Below are 20,389 nucleotides of genomic sequence, written 5' to 3' on the forward strand. Positions count from 1 at the left end.
TTGCAATCTAATAAACATAATTTGTTCCTAATTTCAAATCATATCCACTATAAAATCTATTAAGATACACTAACCTGTATGTGTGTTGGGAAGGGGTGTGTTTTTCTAAAAAAAGAGTTGCGTAGGTCCCCTTTAAATATAATTTTGACATCCCATTAATCAACAAAGTTTCAGCCCACTTACGGTAAGTAATTTGTGACTTCTTCTCAGTTGTCTTTTAATAGAATTCTAACCAGCTCAGGTTGATCAACACTCTCAAGAGATTTCCTATAGCATTAGTGCTAATAATCACATGGTTCTTCCAGGAAATGATAGGGATGCTGGATCAATCTGCGTTGAAACCCGCCTTTGTAATGTTCAAAGAAAAGTGTCTCAGATCTTTCAATGTGAAGCATACACAAAGAAGTGCTAATACCTTTAACCTATTCAGAAATCCCACACTGTACACATCAAAATCCATGCTCAGTTACATCCCTTTGAAGAACACAACAAAGGGTTTTAACATACCGGTAATTGTGGAAAAAAAAATTTGCCCTAGTCTTTGTCAACATACATTAAACAACACACACTTTCGTGCCCTTGTCATCCTATATGGGAGGAAATATCTCAGGACTTTTAAGATTGTAATCCACACACACTAAGTGAATCAGTCACATAACCCAAAGCAGAAACAGGTAAGCTTCCCATTCAATACTCTGAACAGGGATTTATTTTTAGGACAGGGAGTATTTTCCTAAACAGAAAAACTGTTCCAAAAGTGTCCAGAATTGTAGAAGATACAGTATACTAATACCTATTTAGTTAAAAACCTTCAGTCAAAGTAAAAGGTTGTGGATATTTGAGCTCAACAGGCAATCAAATGACACCCTTTGTGCTCCTGAAGCATCGTGCTGATTGGCTGGGATTATTTATGGTTTGGTCTGAGCCAGTATGTCTGTTTCCCATTTACAAAGTCAGTGCTTTGTAAGAATACTGTGTTGGGGATGTGTTTAGCTTAACACTAAATGGTCAAATAGAGGACCATGGGGAGCAATTTGTTGAATTTGACAAAAAGGCATGGGATTAGAATTACTGACTTCACCTTTAAATAAACTTAGGCCATGTATGGACATTTGCATGCCTTTTTGTTTAGGTTGTGTTTTTGTGACATATAAAACTTATAAAATTGATATGAGTGCAAATAGATGTATGTGTTATTTGTGTAGAAATGGAGTATCTAAGTAATATGAAGCTGTATACCCCCCCCAACCCCCTCCAAAAAAAAAAACAGTGCACTTCTGCAGTTTTGACCAATGCACTTTTCCCATGCAGTTCTCAAAGTCTAAGCCCTGTTACATTCTCTTGAACAAGAGTGAAAATTGAAACTGAATAGCCACAATATCATTCAGCACCCGCAGTTTTTCGGCCATGTGGCGGCCGCCAAGACAGGAGGTCAGCAGGGGATGCTGAGGTTCCCCCAGCACGAGTTGCTGAACTCTCATGGTCGCCCCTCATCTGGTAGCATCATTAAGGGCCAGATCACCACCACCACAACCGCTGGGGAGCACAACAGAGGCACTGCGGTATAACTCAGCAAGGAGCCCATATGGAGAGTGAAGGGGGTTTTCTGGAGAGTCTGTTAGAAATGGCAGGCTTTGTTTGGAGACCAATAACAGATTTAGGGAGGGTAGAACCTATTTAAGATAATAGGATTTAGTTTATCGTAGTGAGATTTTTATGTTCATAGGGGCTATTTTATGTTGCAAAATAAATTAATTCCTTCCTGTGATGAGGCTGTGTATTGGATGGAGTGGTTTTAAGGCACATTGTTCTTTTACCTTTTGCCAAGTGTTTCTGTGTAAGAGCAAAATACAAAACAAATTCATGTTGTGAGAATAGCCAAACAGGACCAGAGAGAACGAGCCATACGAGGTTGAGAGGGAAGAGACCTCTGGCTGAACACAAACACAATCTGAAACTGGGATTCAACTCTCTGAAGGGTTGACCCATGGTGTTTAATCCAGTGAGTCATAAAGGAGTAAGCAATTCCTCTTCAAGTAATAACGTCTGTGTCTTTGTCCGAAAGTCCGAAAAACAAGGGAAAAATCAATTAAAATCAGGCTTCAGAGAATGCTCCACAACCAGGGTTCCTACAAATTTTCCATTTCAAAATTCCATACTTTTTCCATACTCAAATTTTCAAACTTCTCGGTAGATTTGTTTCTGACCATATTCTAGACAATGGAGTGTTCTACTAGCATTGTGAGGAGCTGTATAATAATGTTTATTATTAACTTGTTAGCCCTCAGAAAACACTTGCCCATTGTTAGATACTTTTCATTGGGGAAGTGCTGTGTTGGAAGGTGCACTCACATTTTTAGTTCTCTATACAGCATAGCCTACATATGTTGGAGACTAGTGCACTGCTGGCAGAGGCCTCAGAAATCACCGTAAACAGTATTATTTGTTTGCAATAACAGTTTATCAGATAATGCAGTATCCATGTCTTGGTAACTTTTACAAAATCAAAAAAGTCTACCAGTGTTTTGGCCGAAAATAGCAGAGCTACGCAAACATACCAGTGCACAATGGTATAGGGCACGTGCATAGACCCCCATTCAATTGTATCTTGATGATGTGGACTGACAGTTAAGCTACACAACAGTAGGAATGGTTCATTATGACCTGAGTGAAGTGATTAGTACTGTAGAATCAATAGTCTGGAAACACAAATATTTCTCCATACCCTTGTTTCTTTTTTCCATACTTATCCAGACCTGGAAATTACTAAAATCAAATTCCATACTTTTCCAGGTTTTCCATACTGCGTAGGAACCCTGCACAACAGTTCACCAAGCTGGCTGACCCCTTGAAATAGAGGATGGCTGGAGGATGTGCAATCAGCATCTAGACAGTCAAATCATGAAAGTGTTTCACAATATCTTTTGACCAAAAGTCACTGTACAACTGTGCTCCAGTTAAAATGAAGGCATGTGCCCTGCCTTGGGTCATCATTTGTCAAACAGAGACACCCTCTTTTGTGTGCCTGCCTCAGAAGAATCTAGGTGAAAAAGCAGCTCCGTTACTATGGCGCTGACCCCATGTACTCGGGAGGGCAAGGGTCAAAGCTTAAATATGGTGGCTGACAAAACATTTCTAAACAACCCCTCTCTCATTAAACATTTTATCTATTCATTCCTTGTATGGGAGAAATGTTTACGCTGGCCGGCTCGTTACCAGAGACAACATGGGAGGAGTGAGCTGGGTCAGAAACATAAAGAAGAACATCAAAGCACTGACCTATAGGGCAAAGAAACAGACGGAGACAACACAGGTTCCAGTTAAATGGCAACTGTCAACAAGCTTTACATATAGGGAAACAACCCCTTTGAAGTTTTTTTGCTTCCACACCTGTTTTCCGAGCGTCTTTCACAGGCGATGATATCACTGGATAAACAGTGCGCGGCTCAGGGATGCTCCTGAAGTTTTCACTGAGGCTCCTGAAGCTTCCTGAGTGATTCAGTGGTCTCAGGATCCCTGCAGTGTCTCCCAGCCCTCCATCCTGGAGGTTTTCCAAGAGTCTGGGGTGAATGAAGAAAACCCTCCACCCGCTCTCCCCCCCCCCCCCTCTCCTCCCCAGACCCATGTCATCCGGAGGGACCACTCGTGGTAATGATCTGCCCTTATGTGCCTGGCTACCGTTCCCTGCACAGTCCTCCGCCTTTAGACGAAAACCGCACTCACCCCCGTCCAGAGCCCCGAGTTTTAGTCCCAAGTTTTTTGTTTTTTTTTACGATTCCGACAGGGACCAGGCAGCCACGCAGACGTTTCCGAAACAATCCTGGACATGCTCGGAGTCCGTTACTTCATCTGGTCTTTGTGGCAAGGCCCAGAAGCGTTGGCCCGCGCCAAGTTATGACTCCATCTTCAAATCATTTAGTGAGGCAAAGATGGGCATCGAATCAAAGTCTCTAATGCAATTATGTCAACACTCGGAGAGTTTACAGCCGATGTTTCCCAGCATCGTAGGTGAGGGCTTTGGGAGAAGACTGGGAAACTGCTGACGGAGATTTCTGGAAAACGCACGTCTCACTGTTCCTGAATGTGTTGTAGCTTTCCATCACTCTTGTCGTCTTTGCCATTTCCCATTCCTTATATTTGCCAATGCTAATCTCCCATGGTGTAGGAACGGTCCCAAAAAACCTTTTCAAAAACAAATCCTAAATCCACTTTTACAGCTATATATTTGTATACGCCCTGATGCAGAACTTGTGAGGCAGATTTAGCGTGGACCAATAGCTCGGCATTCAGATTTATGGGTGGCAAAGCAAGAGGGCAACCTCATGTTCAGTTGGGAATCTCAAAAAGAATGCAAAAGCTATGTGTAGGCAGCTCTATAGGAACTTACCAAATAAACAATACTGATTTAAAGAACATGTTTCAAACTCAAACCCAAAACAATGTGATGATCAGCTCGGGTCACATTTGCTTTCACTTACATAACCATGGCACAGACAAATGAAACTCATTTCAATTAGTAAGAGTTTTCCTTATACAGCCATCTCTGGCCTCAACTACAAACAACTGTCACCCCCAATCAACCTATTCATAGTAACAACTAGTATTCATAGTATCAACCTATTCATAGTTACCATTTAGTCTGCTTAGTGTCCAGCGTTTTGCCATCCTTGCATGTTTCATTTTCCCAACATTTCAGTTGTGTATTGCCTCACTGGGTAAAAAGCCTCTGCCAAAGGGATGGATGTAAGCAGACTTTCACAGAAACCACATCACATGGCTCTCTTTGTGCAGTAAACTTCAGCAAAGTGCAGCGTGGTGAAGCCACAGCATAGTTATTAAGAAAAGAGAAGACTACCCCAAAAGCACAAAAACAGCCACACACACACACACAAGTACTGTATTCCCTCTATCCACATGGGAGTCGTACTGCAGGATGGCGACACTCACGGCCATGGTCTAAGAAGCATGTCTCAGATTTTCCGACTGGAAATATCCACTCCTCCTCCTCCATCCTCATCCTTTGAGAAATACCTGTCTCTCTTTTTTCTTCCTCTTTTTCCCCGTCTGTGTTTCAAAGGTTACGGACCACTGTAAGAACAACAACTGGTACGCCCGACTGCATGGAGACCACACACTGCACAGACTAGAGGTTTACACACACACACACACACACACACATTCAGATATTGTATCTCTCTCTTTTTATTCCTTTTAAAACACAAGAGCACTTTCATCCTGGTTTTCTCACCCAAACACACAACTCACCGTCAAAGACACAGCTATATGTCAGTTGCTGTATTTTGAGCCTTAAGTGGCACACAAATGCCAGTGTTTTTTCGACATCTGAGCCTTCAGTCTCAGGGTGGCTCATGATGAACAGGTGAGCCTGGCGTGTGTATATATATGTGTGTGTGTGTGTGTGTGTGTGTGTGTGTGTGTATAAATACTCCCTCTCTCCTTTTCTACTTCTCTCCATCTCTCTCAACAGGACTTTTCAGCCACCAAGTGCGCCCTTTGACCCCTGTTTCTGACCTCCGACCCCCCCCCCCCCCGTCCAGCCAACCACAGCTCCGGTGCCATGAGCACATGGCCACATATCACCCCGCCCCCCAGAGCACCACCCACTTCACTCCCAGCGGTTCCCACAGCCCTCTCCACCACTGATGCCTTAAATGACAGCGTGTGTCTGTTCATGAGTGTGTGTGTGTGTGTGTGTGTGTGTGTGCGCGCGCGTCTGTTCATGAGTGTGTGTGTGTGTGTGTGTGTGTGTGCTCATGAGTGAGTGAGAGTGTGTGTGTGTGTGTGTGTGTGTGTGTGTGTGTGTGTGTGTGTGTGTGCGTGCGTGCGTGTGTCTGTCTGTCTGTCTGTCTGTCTGTCTGGGTGTGAGTGAGTGGCTGTCCAATGCTTTGTGCACGGAGATTATAAAGACAAATGTACCATTACTCATTAGGATAAATGTTTGCTTTCACTTAAGTTGGTAGCAAAAGCCCCATGCAAACACACAAGGAGAAATCCAGTACAGACACACCTCTTGCCCTTCCTCTCTCTCCTTCTGTGTTCCCAGCATTCCTCTGCCCCAGCCATTTGCCCTCTTCCACATCAGTCCTCATATTTCCATCAGTGACAAGCATTCCAAAACTAGGGAAGTCCTTGTGCGAAGAGGGCACGCGGCATTCCGCGCCACAGGAAAACAATGTGGGGGCTCGAATAAGTCGGATCATCCCGGATTTCAGGCACAGCACTGGCTTTGGCGGCCGGGGAGGGTAAAATCTTCACAACTGACACCAAAACTCCCAGGGAAGATTTAACAACGCAAATATCACCCCCCCCCCCCCCTTTCAGACGACTTGTGTGTGTACTCTTTCCCCCGCTCAGAAAACTCTGCTGAATGTCTACACTGTGATGGCTGGCCTCACCTGTGGGTCCCAATAAATCATGCAGGCCGTCAGGCAGAGGAGCCCAAGCAGACAGGCGTAGGCCAGACCACGCTGCTAATAAAGCCTTGCTCCTTTCAACAGGGATTAGGACAGCAGGGGGATTTACATGAGCCTCGGAGCAAGCTTAGTGCCTACTGCTACTCTGGCAGCCACTCATTTGTCACCATTATTACAAAGTCATTAGTGGCAGTAGCAGCAGTAGTAAAGCAGTTGTTGTAGTTACAGCACTTTTATACTGGTATAGGTAGTAGTAGTAGTAGTAGTAGTAGTAGCTTGTTTGTGGGGAGTGAAAGTAGTTAGTTATCCTGATATATCCTATCTGCCATCAGAGCACTGATGTCTAAAAAGCTGGCAACATCCAAAGCTGAATTCATGTACCGGGGGATTAGTTCAGGGCCGGGAACGCAGTCATGGGGAATGGCTCTCACCTCAGAGACCTGTGTGGCCCCTTGTAAATTCTGTGAAATCACACCCCAGCATCCTGAACCCCCGGTATGCAAGAGTCCAGTTTTGGCTGCCCACGAACCTCAAGCAAGGACAGGAATCTACTCCATTATTTTGACCTAGCAGGAGACTGACAAGTGCCACATACGTGGAGATGAAGAATGCCTGGGTTGCAAAAACGGACTTTTCCAGCTGGATTGACCAAGAACACACCACGGATCAGTCTAGTAGTGCAGACAATAGTTTTTCCAAAGTAAGCAGCAAGGTATTGTGTTTTACCTTGGCACGGAATTGATCAGTATGTTTAGAAAATGAAGGAAAGTGGCAGACATGCTGACCATAATTGAGTGTGTATCAGCCAAAGCGGAACTGAATCTTGTTTAGAAATTGTTGGAGAAGAGGGTAAGATTAAACAGCTAGTCTGCCAGTTGTAGTTCCAGGAGTTTAACCACTGTGTTTATTTGAGGTTGTTGATTTGGTATGTATTTTGTTTATAGGTGCTGACTGGCTTTCATTAGTTTGAATTGAACGGATCCACCTTTTTCCAGAATCACCACACTGCCTCTTGTAAAATGAATATATCTAGGTCTAGATTTTGCTCTTTTTACAAACTGCTCCGCTGAAACTACAGGGTCGGTAAAATCTTGAAACATTTTGGGTGTTATCTCTGAACTGTCCTCCCCTAATTATCATGTTACTTTTCCTTCCTTTCATTAGTGTTCAACAAAGCAGGACTGGCTACAGTGGACCCTTCTCTAGTTCAGTGCACAGACTGTGATCTATTACATTTTAACATTACACAGTGGGGTGATGTAATATTTCCATGTCACAAGGTCTTCGAGTTTCTTTAATGACTATTTGTCAAAATAAATTATAAGCCAACTGTAGCAACTTAAACCCTTCAAAAGATAAAAAATCTTTCCTCCACTTCATTATAAGTGTGATAAATGAAAAATGGAAAAGCTCCCCCCCAAAGAAGTAAGAGAAAAAAGACAGATCATGCAGAGGGCAATCTCATCAGCGGTCTTCATTTGTCTCACTCTCTCCCGTGGAGTCGGGTCGTTGTGGGACTGTCCAGCACACTCCCTAGTGCCGTGACCTCACCCGGCAACGGTTGCAGCTGGCGGCCGTGGCTCCCTGACTCCACAAATAGCCCGAGCAGTGGGGACGAGGGGTGTGGAGTGTGTGTGGAGTGGAGGGGGGGGGGGGCGTTTACTGGGGCTTTAGGGGAAGAGGGCTTGGGTGGGGGTACTGGAGCCTGGGCTGCTGCTGCTGCTGGTGAGAGAGGGAGGGCAGAGGGAGGGGAGAGGGAGGATCTGAACACCCCCCATACACACACACACACACACACACACACACACATCACAATCACCACCAGCTTCACAAGTCCCTGCTGGAAAAGTGCCCTGCCTCTAGATGTGTTGGAGTGAATGAGAGAGCGAGTTAAGGCAGAGCCAGAGAGAGAGAGAGAGAGAGAGAGAGAGAGAGAGAGAGAGAGAGAGAGAGAGAGAGAGAGAGAGAGAGAGAGAGAGAGAGAGAGAGAGAGAGAGAGAGAGAGAGAGAGAGAGAGAGAAAGGGAGTGTGTGTACTGGGGAACAGGAGGGAGGCTGGACTGTGGAGAGTCTGAGGGATCTTGAGGCAGAAGTGATGAAGTGGATCTAGTCTGATTGCCAGTGAGGAGGACCGATGTACCCAGAACCAGCCCTGCTCCTCAGCAAACACACAACAGACACACAGACACAGACCCTTCACACATATCAGGAACTCAGGACAACCTGTAGATGACACCGCTGGAGGGCACTTCGCAGCCCAGAGAGTCCTCATGCATTTTTGAGGTTATGAGTTTCAGCACCTGGTCGCAATCAGGGCTCTCGACAAGTCTCCACGGAGGCTCCAAGTGCTGCCCGGTGATGGACACCATCTGAAGATACGTCTGGAGTCGAAGAGTGGCAGACAAGGAGGCAGTGCGAGAAGTGAAAGTGTGATGGCTCTATTCACAAGAGCATCTCAATCCAAGCTGACAGAGCAGCAGGGGATCTAAGTGGAAGGGAGAAGGAAACAAAGAAGCGAAAGAAGAAAAAAAAAAGCCTGGGACAATTTTCTGGTAAGGACGCTCCTTCTGTCTCTAACAAAGTGGTGATCGTCTACTGCAGAGTTGAGTTGAGAGTCGTTGGAGAGAATTGGCTGTTCATTAATGGTGCTGAGGGAACTTTTTTAATTGACTACAATTGTTATAAGAACTAATTTCAGTGTCAAATAAACGGCTATGCAGCCGGCATAAATGAGCAAGTCATTGCTTTCTTTGGGTTTTCATTAGCCATAATTCATCAACATAAAGCGGAGATATTTAAAACAACTTCACAGGACTATGCAAACACTGTCAAGTTATTAGAAGGAGCAAATGTGTCATTCTGTCTGCAGGGGCCAGCGTTAATAAATAAAACCGTCTTACTGAGAGTCAGAGGGGGAGCAGAGAGCCTTGAAGACTTATCACACACACACACACACACACACACACACACTACGGGGGGAAATACCTCATTTGTTCTCTGGCACCAGTTCTGTGTCAAATACAAAACAGCAGCACAAACTGGACAAGTTATCAAACAGGAAATTAACAAAGTTACTTAATATTTGCTTTAGATTTAAGTGTGTGTGGGAATGAACTGTGCAGCACTGGAGCGGCTCTGCAGACATACGGAGGTGCTGAGGGCACTGATCTCCAGTCAGTTGCCTGGAGGCGGGATGCATGTCTTTGCCCCTATAACCCTGCTTAATGGCCACTTTTCCAGTAAATTCCCACAGGCCACTGAACCATGCAGGACTCGTGCTCCCCCACAACACAGTCTCAGACCAGACGAGGACGCAAACATAGACTGGTTTATTGTGTGCTTGGGTTAACACCCTATGCAAGTGTGGGGAAACATCAGAAGTCTGCATTGCTTTAGAAAAAATAACGAAAAAAGATTCTAATGAGCCCTAGACAGAATCACATAGTGGAAGACGACAACATTACAGAGATCACAGATGTGATCTTTGCACGACTCTCATCACATTTGTTTGTGAAGGAGTCATGCAATGAGCTGAAGGGTAAAACTCTTTTGGCTTCTTTTTTGATTTGGTAACCTTTACACAGACACACACGCACACACCCTTGCCCTCACACACACACACGCACACACACACACAGACACACACACGCACACACACACACAGCACATGTTTCTCTGTGGTGACCACAATAAACACCAGGCGCTCAGAGGGCACGAGGAGCAACATGCACCGTGCTAAACAGAACCACACATCTTAACCAGAAACAGTCCCTTTTCATAATTGCATAACTGCTACATCATTCTGGCTCAGTGTGGAGGGAAGCTCCCCTGGGGAAAAAGCTCCCTTGAATACATTCCGCTGGTTTCTTCTGGCCCTCACACGGATGCTGTGGTGTAATACTACTTTTGGCAAAAAAAAAAAACACACTGATCACAGTCTCGCAATTGAGACACTTGTCTCTACACAACTTCCATGACTGATTCCAATCGTGCCGACATGCAAGTCACTTCCAGTCACGAAACGTTCATGACTTCATCGAGAACTGCAGACCGACGTGCAGAGTTTCCATCAGAGTCGGCTTTGAGTGGGGGGTGGGGGGGGTGGGGGGTCACTGAGTTTTTTCTCATCGTGACACTGGAAACTAGGTGCTGCTGGTAGTGCTGGTAAAGCATAGTACTGACTGCAGCCGTTATATTTAGCCGCTCACAGTTATCCCATTTGGCATGGCTTGATGCTAAAGCAGGAGCCGTAAAGCCCGACAATTCGGTCACTGTAAATCTACCCCATATAACTTCTGAGATACACAATGACCACAGGAGAGTGGTCCAGGGGGCTCTATTTTCAGGAGGCCGTCTGTGGCCAATCTGTGGTTGATACGCTGGAGTGTCCTGCACCACACGTCTGGCCACTACACCTCCGACCTCTGAGTCATCTACTCCACAGCAATTTCCTCTGGTCTACACATACAGTACACACACACACACACACACACACACACACTGCCCCATAACACTATCCAAACATCTGCAGTCCTCTATGTAAACGCATGTGCGTGCACACACACACACAGACACACATACACACACACACACACACACACAGTGCCAATGTTCAAAGACACACAAATAGCGTGTACACATGACTGCAGACATAAACACAAATAAACACCGAAGTACAATGTGCTTAAGCACAACACATGTATTTCATATCCTCCCTTATCTTTGCCTTTGCTGTGAGCTAGAAATTATTTCAACATAGCAACAGACACACACACACACACACACACACACACACACACACTACACACAAGGACAGGCAAACAAACAAACACACACACCACAAACATGGACAAACAAACAAACACATAACACAAACATGTGCTGCATTTGTACAAATATCCAAAATACATTTAATGTTTTAAATTGTACTGTAGCATTATATGCTAAGATCAATTACCATGCACTGGGTTATGTTTAGCCGTGTTCATCTGATCCTTCTGGTTGCTCTACAGAATACAATAGGGACTATTAACTCCATTATTGCTGAGGTTTAACTTGTACAAACAAGTTCCCTCGAAAGCCACAGAACTTTGAAGCTTCTGCAAAAAGCCTTTTTTCTACAAAAAGTAAGTCACCCAGTTCTGACTTGATGGCAAAGCCATATGCCTAGAACACAAAACATTCTCTTTCAATCATCAGTCAGCTAATTATAATTCTGATGCATGTGGTAGGTAACATTATAACTCAAAGCCGCAGCAGAATTAATTATGCTGAACCATGGCAGAGCACCTGAGACTGACTGCTTGGGCCCGGCACGGGTTCTGTTCCGGAATGTAAACAGATCCTCTGCTCAGGGCCATCAACTGTTTCCATGGTTCCATCGTTTCCATGGCAATGGGTCTCCAGGAGCCATTTTGTGATTGAGATGGTGCAGACATTTATAAGAAACTCATCCTGTTATCACGCAAGTCAGGGCAAGTACAGATTCATAAGAACTGATTACTTTATTTTTCTCTTCGTTCAGCAATCACAGCACGTACTGAGACACAAGGCATATCCACGCTTCATCATGAAGCTCCCACTCTTGGTCCTGCTGGCGGCGTCCCTGGCTCCTGGACCTGGGCCTGCTGTTCAGGGAGAAGCCCAGGAGATTGAGAGCCATGACGACGCCCTGGAACCAGAGTTCATGTATGCCGCGCGTCCCAAACGCGCCGCAGAGGCGCCCATTCCCGCCGCCGCCGCCGCCTCTCAGACGGACAAGTGCTCCTACACGTTCATCGTCCCCCAGCAGAAGGCCACGGGGGCCATCTGCGTCAACTCCAGGTCGCCGGAGGGCCAGGCGGAGACGCGCGTCAACAAGCAGGAGCTGGAGGTGGTCAACAGCGAGCTGCACAAGCAGCGGCGGCAGATCGAGTCGCTGCAGCAGATGGTGGAGGTGGACGGCGGCGTGGTCAACGAGGTCAAGCTGCTGCGCAAGGAGAGCCGCAACATGAACGCGCGCGTCACCCAACTCTACATGCAGCTGCTGCACGAGATCATCCGCAAGCGCGACAACGCGCTGGAGGTGGCGCAGCTGGAGAACCGCGTGCTCAACCACACCGCCGAGATGCAGCAGCTGGTGTCGCGCTACCGCGACCTGGAGCACAAGTACCAGCACCTGGCCTCGCTCGCCAGCAACCAGAGCGCCGCCATCGTGCAACTGGAGGAGCACTGCCGCCGGACGCACGCCTTCGGAGGGGAGCGCGAGCGGGAGAGGCCGTTGCCGCGCACGAGGCAGCCACAGCCACAGCCACTGCCACCGCAGCAGCAGCCGCCGGTGCCCGCGATGCCCCAGCATCCTCCTCAGCGACCGCAGCATCCCATGACTCCAGTCAGGGCGTACCACCCGCCCACTTACACGCGCAATAGCAACAACCAGATAACCAATGAGATACAGAGCGACCAGAACTCCAAGGCCTTGCTGCAACCGCTGCCCACGATGGCGTATGGAGCCCAGAGCTCGTCCAGCACAGATAAACCTTCTGGTGAGTTCCATGACATTTCATTTCATTCAACTTTTCATTCAACCTAAGGTTTTTTTTTTTTTATCTACTCTTGTTCCTCCCAAAAGCAGAGTCAGCATTCTAGTCAAGGTGACTAATTGAACTGTGAAGTTCATAAATGTGTCATGAATAAAATAAAAAAAAATACAGCAGCCAAACCAGAAAGAAAGAGAGAGCGAGAAAGAGAGATGCTGACATACCGAAACAATGTTCTGTCCGCCAGTGGGAGCATGAAATAGCCGATGGGCAGCACCACTGCTGTTTCCTACACTGTGGGTGGGCATCTAGATTAGCCGTCATTCAGACTCTTCCTACCTGTGCATGCAGGCTGGTGGGCTACTCCAGGCTTTCTGCCAAGTCCAGGAGAAAGAGCAGGATTGCCCTGAATCAGCACTTGTAGACACGGAGGGCAAACAGACAGGATATGTGGAACCCTCTTCCAGCTGGAATTATCATTTTCCTAACAAGACTCCATTCATAAAAATGCTACACAAATAAAACTCAAAATAGCCTAAAACAGAAATAAAAACTGTTACAAGATAAAGTAAGTATTGAGAAAGTTGTCTTAACATATCTTATCTGATTAAGTTGTTCTTTTCTCAATTTCTTTCCAGCCTCAGACGGATCATGACTTGTTGATCATAGATCATGAGATTAAGTGGTTCTTCAGAACAAAACGCTCAAACACTATTAACTTGTAAATGGGCTCTGCAATTTTATATAATGAAAACAACCACACAACTCTTTATATTTGACAGTTGACAGTTAGGAGACTTTGGGATTTATGGCTTTTACTTGTTTCCACTGTTCCACTGGTGCCATCAATACTTCAATTTCTTCCTTTACCATTGTTCTTACAGCATTCATTACTTCCAAGTTGAAACATATGTGAGAGAGCAGCTTGAAGGTTACTGTAAGGGGGAATTATGTGGTCTGAAGTGGAAACTCACATGTTACTTGACGTGAGGGTCATACAAAACATTAATCAAATATCAAAAACCTCAAAGGCTTTCAACTGTCAGCAAAAAATAAAAGGCCCAAGGTTTCAGCACTACCTTTGGACAATGCCACATTAAAGCTGGGAAACATTCATTCATTTCTAAATATTATTTTAAAAAAAAAGATTCTGAAAGTTATGCACAATTAAGAATGGTTACGGTCTGAAAGGAGAACCAACGTAAAATGTACAAGGATTACATGAGAGCAGATGTACTGTACAGCAGGCAGCAGGGGAAAAGCAACCAAGGCCTCTTTCATGTGAGCACGCAGCACCAAAGTAAGCCAGCTTCTCTTTCAGAAACCATTCTCTCTGGCGGGGGGGCTTAAAAAGGAGACCACGGAGCTCTGCCGACACATCAAGCATCAGGTCAAGGGTGAAACATAAGCACTTCCCTGTAGGTGCACAGTAAATATTCTCGACATCTTTACCTCGACAGCTCTACGATATGGCCCAGGTTCAACGTGTTGCACGCTGAAGGGGCAAAATTAAAATGAAAGAATGTAATGATATTTACAGCTGCTGAAAACCAAATACTACATTCCAGTGAGAAAGAGAACTACTTTACACTACTGGTTAAACTATAACTTAGCTGCATAAGCCCATGCTGCCGAAGCCCTCATGCCCGTGCTGTTCTTGGCGCCGGTACAGCTAACCAGTGGCAAATCTGCCTTCACAGAACCGCTGCCAAAGTCAACTCTGGGTAACAGGGTTCTGAGGTTTTCAAGGAGGGGAAAAATCAAATCCATTTTGATGCAGGAAATCCAGACAACCGCGGACCACCTGAGAGGGTGTTGGAGGGAGTTTGCTCGTTACTGTGCAGACAAGACACAGGATTGTGTTAATGAGTGTTGAGAAGACTTCCTAGCGACTGTTAGCACCGTTTCTGACACTGCATTAAACTGCTGAGAAGTGATAGTTTTTAGCATCATCCTTTGATCCCTTGTATTACAAGTTCACTGAAAAACTGACAGCTAACATAAATCCCGGGATCATGACAGGAAGTTAGATCCTCTTTTTTAAAGAACAGGTGTTGGTGGTGTCCTCCTCATTCATTCCTCTACAACCTCTCACATTTCCTATGTAGATTAAAGCAACACCAAAGAGTTTTTTGTACCTTAAAATAATGTTTCCAAAATTGTTTCCGTGGTTCATCAACTCGTAACAGGGTGAACAGCACTTCTGCATTCGCTTCGTGGGCCTCTATCGGCTATAACCGCACTATGTAAGTTTGCCAGATCGGGTAGCGGATCTGTAGTTCGACAGAATGAGACATAAGAAACTACAAATTTGACTTGCATGATGTCGCAATACATCGTAATTTCATAAAATCATGCAACATATTCTTCCTTGTCTATGGACATCGTTATTTGCAAAGCCGTTGCTGGATAAACAAATAGCGTGCGTGCGACAGAGGAAAAGTTCTTTGGTGTTGGAAAGGGATTTCTGGACCATGCATGACAGTGAATTATACTACCAAAAGATATTTTCTTGTTTCCTCACATGATCCTTCCTCAAATCACAGACTCACAAACTCATCTAAAGACTGAACTAAAACATCCATTTTGTTCCTGCTGTTGTGTGGAAGTTTAAAACATTCTTTGATTGCTGGTGATTACCCACTTCTTACCCACCTCTAAAAAATTAATTATTTTCTTAGGTCTACATCTTTCAACCACACACCGGAGTCCAAAGATTATTCTACTGTAGTATCGAGCGTACCTTCCCTTGTTTGGGTTTCCTCACCAATGTCTCACCACTGTCTCACATCTGTTCTAACTGTGCAGGACCTTTCAAGGACTGTCTGCATGCTCTGGAGGAAGGCCACGCCACCAGTGGCATGTACCTGGTGAAGCCGGAGAACGCTAACCGGCTGATGCAGGTGTGGTGTGACCAGAGGCACGACCCAGGCGGTTGGACGGTCATCCAGAGACGCCTAGATGGATCAGTCAACTTCTTCAGAAACTGGGAGACATATAAGGTAAAATAAAAGAAATACAGCACAAAAAAAACTATTCATACCTAACCTTCAGTCATCATTGGCAGACTGCATAGAACGTTTAGAGAGTTTTAAGGCTGAATTTGGGGATTTTCTTTTTGTGATTTTTGGGGATTTACAAATAATAGAAGTCTTGTGAAGCGCTCTCTGTTTTTTTTTCACTTGACGCTGGCTTTGTTGTGCTCGACAACAATTTAGCTGTATTAAAAATAATGAAAAGCACATTGCTGCTGAAAAACATGGAAGTTATTGGTCAACTGCAATGCAATGAGTGCCAAGCTCACAGCATATGGTGAAAACCAAAGACAAACTGCTATGGAACATTTTGAACTTTCCCCGTGTGATGAAAAAAGGGGAACATTCCATTTGAAACCATTGGGGGAAAGTGAACATGCAATGTGGGAACTCCTTCCATGCTGAATCTTCCAATTTGATCATGTTACATGAAAGGGGGCATTCTCCCAGCGCAATTACTCTAAGACTTTCTAATGAGACACGATTTGATGAAAAAACGAGCCAACAAAATAAATCTGCCATCAGAACCTGATCCCATCATGAAGACATTTCTTCACAGCCAAAGCAATCATTTTGACGTAATATGTATGGAGGGGAATCCTTGCTGTTGTGGGGAGAGAGTGGTATTACAGAAAACCACAGAGCGGAGGAAAATATTTAGCAGCAATTGTGACCTACGCCCCATGACAGAACCAGGGAATTATTGTGAACGTGTATCAGCTTGCCCCAAACCCCATGAGCTAAATTGGCATTTAAAACTAGCGTCCCTAATAAAAACCATATGTGATGTCAAATGAAAACAAGACATCAGATACAAATGGGATTTGTGGAGGGAGGATATTAACAACATGTCTTAAGCCATCGTAATTTACTGATAACCCGAAGATAAAAGTGTAAATTCTGGCCCTGTAAATAGCAATATCAAGACATCAAAATTTGACTGCACTGAATAAACAAACGAGACTGCGTAACAATGATTCAACGTTGAGGGAATTAAATCTACATGTGTACTAGGGAAACTCTGAGTGCGTGCGAAGTCCTAGAGCTACATGCATGTACTAGAAGGTAACTGAACTGAAAAGGCCTTAACATAAAAAATCTTCATCAACAGCATGAGCTTAACGTGGCAGAAACAGCAGCTTTGATCATACCTTCAGTGAACATGCAGTGTGACATGGAGCGTATGGTAGCGAACAGTATGGGTTACACTGTAACAATATGTTGGGAAACATTGCCTAAAAAGGTCATATCTGTCTTTTCCTCCCCTATCCTCCTACTTTCTGCTGTCCTACTCTCGTCTCCCTTCGCAGCAAGGCTTTGGAAACATTGATGGTGAGTACTGGCTAGGTCTGGAGCACATCTACTGGTTGACCAACCAGGGCAACTACAAGCTGCTGGTGACCCTGGAGGACTGGTCGGGCAGGAAGACGTTTGCCGAGTATGCCAGTTTCCGCCTCGAGCCCGAGACAGAGTTCTACAAGCTAAGGGTGGGCCGTTACCATGGTAATGCCGGGGACTCCCTGACCTGGCACAATGGGAAACAGTTTACCACCCTGGACAGAGATCACGACATGTACACAGGTGAGATATTGGGCTGGTAAATAGTTATTAATCTCTCAATGGAGTTAGGACAGTCACTATCACTATTTGTTATTTAACTTTCAAAGTATCTTACTATGTTGAACTTTCAAAGCATTTTATGAACTTAGTTTCTGTTTCCGACTAGCCTGGGTGCTCCCATGCTGCCTTGCGCGCGATTTGATTCACGCTGCTAAGGCAGCCTGGAAACTACCGCCCTCATTTTTTCCTCAGATAGGGAACCAATCACAGAACAGGGGGGAAGGCAAGACGATGATGAGCTATGCACAGACGCATTTGATAGACATCCGTGGCACCCAATAAACGGATCTGGGCATTTTTTTTCAAATACGAGAAAATGAACGTTTGGTTCCCAGACCACGTCTCATTGAGAAGTGGTGGCGCTAGCCCAGGCTAGTTTCCGACAGGATAACAGTTGACTTTAATATCAGTGACATGATCCGTGTTTGGGCGTTGATGAGAACAACTGATTATCTGATTAAAATAATGTATTAATTTGTGAACCACACAGAGCCAAGTAGGCGTATTATTCTCAGCTAACTTGTGTGTTTTTCTCTGTAACCTCAGGTAACTGCGCCCACTACCAGAAGGGAGGGTGGTGGTATAATGCCTGTGCCCACTCCAACCTTAATGGCGTGTGGTACAGGGGAGGGCACTATCGCAGTCGCTACCAGGATGGCGTATACTGGGCTGAGTTCCGTGGTGGGGCCTACTCCTTGAAGAAGGTCACCATGATGATTCGGCCGAACCCAAACACGTACCATTAGAACCATCCCCGCCAAATGACTGCAGTTACAGCACAAACAGAAGTGGTTCAGAATATACACAATGAGTTTTTTTTTTCTCCCCCATCTCAGAAAAATAAGTGCAATTAAACTAAGTTAAATGTTGTTTATTTCTTGTTGTTGTTTTTTTCTTTTAAATTTTGGTTATTGCTTTCATCAATATGCATTCATACACAAGTATATCACAATGGTACAGCATAAACATATGAAAATGACAGAGCTCTTTCCAGAGGCCTCCGTTGGGACTGGACACTCCAAGGCTGCTCAGGAGACACAGGGACTCGTGGAGCTCTGGTCATACGGGGCCAGTTTTTTTTTTCTTTTTCTTTTTAAAAAAACAAAAACAAATCTGGACTATTGGACGGGTGAGCCCCCACAGTCAGCTTGAATGGGCAGAGCAGACAAAGCAGTGGAAACCGGACACGGAGTAAGGCCTAGCCTCGTCTGTCAGCCATCATCCTTTTTGCGAGCTGCCCCACCGAGAAACGCAGTTTCCACATGTGGTGATGAAGGCATGACGGGGGGAGAGCCACTGGTTTCCTGTGAGGGGGGAAAGAGCCCTGTGGGCCACCTCACTCTGAACCAGGACCAGCACACACTGCTTAAGACTATGACAAAGTGGGGGAAAGAGGGCATCGGAAAATGCTTCACAATTTGTTGTTGTTTATTTGTTCTAGTCCATAGCACATTCTGTGCAGAGAAAATTAATGTGATGTGCTGTACGTGATGTAGTATGTTTATATGTGATGCAATGCCCTGAATATGCCACGACACAGACAAAGTTACTCAAATCCCCACCATGGTGCTGCAGTTTCATGTTCTCCGTCGAACCAACTCTGACCCACTAGCATACATTCATGTGGGATATGCCAACGATTGAGATCAGCCGTTACAATGCTCCTTATGATTTACTTCAAGAAGACTTATTGGCTTCATGCCTTCTCAAGATTAAAGGAAGTTTGTCATTAGTCAATCAATTCAACATGTTGAACTGGATAAGTAAAAGTGAGTTTAAGTAATAAAGACAGAATGTAATGAATAACACTGGCAACAGTAGCCTACTTATTACCATATGATCAGTTGCATATAATGGATAACAATTCTGTATGCATGTTCTGTTGCTCAGCTGCGACCTTTATTAGACTTCTTCATTAGTCTACTTGATTTGTGAGGGTCAACAAGCTGCCAATTTAGAATCAAGGGAATGGGTATGTGTTTCACCCCAGCATTAATCAAAACCCCATCTCCACCAAAAGTATCCCACATGTTCAGCAGTGATGACAGGAGGCAGATGGTTTGATTCAGGGCAATGGAGCGAAGCTGGTCTGGGTGTGTCAGTCACACAGCTCATGAGACGTCATGACAGAGAGATGATTTTTCTTTCTCTTTTAAGCTTTATGCCCATATTATGTGGTGTGAAATGTCAGTCTGTGAGGTAGCAAACAGTCAGTAGATATTCTGATAGACTTCTGTACTTTGCTACCTTGAATATCTTGAACTAAAGTTAAGTAAAAGTGTATAGTCAGAGACTGGCAGGTCATGCAAGTTGTTTAGTGGGGGGTAGGGTGAATGCTCAAAAAAAGAGGGTATAGCGGTCCCATAGAACCCTAGAGAAACCAGAGGATCAAATCAGCCGTTATCACCTCATAAATCATAGCAGAACCATCCAGCCACACTAATAACTCACAGCAATAAATATTAGACCTTCCAAATCGTTAAAAATGTATTTGATATTTTTTAAAATGTAATGTAAAATGTGCAGCTGTGCAACTAAAAGTGTGCTCTAATCAATTCATTTCTTGAGCCAACTTCCCCGAGGTTATCTGAGGGCATGTTTAATTTTGCCAGAATTTACAGTAAACAACTGTCGATTTGAGATGACAGGAGAGAAGACAGGCGGGAAACAAGTGCTGGATTGTTCTACAACAGGGGGCTTAGAGAGGACATCAGCTACCCAGACAAAACATATTGTGAGAGCTTTTCCAAAAGAGACTCACTCACATCAGCGTGAGGCAGACA

At 44.9% G+C, this 20,389-nt stretch overlaps 2 protein-coding genes across 9 annotated transcripts in view; one reads left to right on the forward strand and one right to left on the reverse strand.

Annotated features, from left to right (window-relative positions):
* The window catches only part of LOC143122780 (ras-specific guanine nucleotide-releasing factor RalGPS1-like), a 75,923-nt gene that overhangs the window by 24,709 nt on the left and 30,825 nt on the right, over window positions 1-20,389 (reverse strand). The window lies entirely within an intron of this gene.
* LOC143122779 (angiopoietin-related protein 2-like) lies at window positions 8,460-19,406 on the forward strand. Of its 2 annotated transcripts, XM_076283646.1 has the most exons (5): window positions 8,460-8,985; window positions 11,958-12,957; window positions 15,760-15,953; window positions 17,297-17,567; window positions 18,153-19,406. In XM_076283646.1, the coding sequence occupies exons 2-5, from the start codon at window positions 12,003-12,005 to the stop codon at window positions 18,350-18,352; spliced, it is 1,620 nt and encodes a 539-aa protein (XP_076139761.1). In that variant the 5' UTR covers window positions 8,460-8,985; window positions 11,958-12,002; the 3' UTR covers window positions 18,353-19,406. The 2 variants fall into 2 exon arrangements, with proteins under 2 accessions (XP_076139761.1, XP_076139762.1); XM_076283647.1 differs by lacking the exon at window positions 8,460-8,985 and having other exon boundaries at window positions 11,871-12,957.

This window comes from Alosa pseudoharengus, unplaced genomic scaffold (genome assembly GCF_046254945.1).
Source record: "Alosa pseudoharengus isolate Yale_2024_CS ecotype anadromous, Long Island Sound unplaced genomic scaffold, YU_APseudo_1.1 YU_APseudo_1.1_scf_14, whole genome shotgun sequence".
Classification (NCBI taxonomy): domain Eukaryota; kingdom Metazoa; phylum Chordata; class Actinopteri; order Clupeiformes; family Clupeidae; genus Alosa; species Alosa pseudoharengus.

Bases quoted from the DNA above. Each gene is read 5' to 3' on its own strand.
- LOC143122779 (XM_076283646.1), top strand. From the start codon at position 12,003: ATGAAGCTCCCACTCTTGGTCCTGCTGGCGGCGTCCCTGGCTCCTGGA. The intron at 15,954-17,296 runs GTAAAATAAAAG...CTCCCTTCGCAG, and splicing joins GAAACTGGGAGACATATAAG to CAAGGCTTTGGAAACATTGA. The intron at 17,568-18,152 runs GTGAGATATTGG...CTGTAACCTCAG, and splicing joins AGATCACGACATGTACACAG to GTAACTGCGCCCACTACCAG.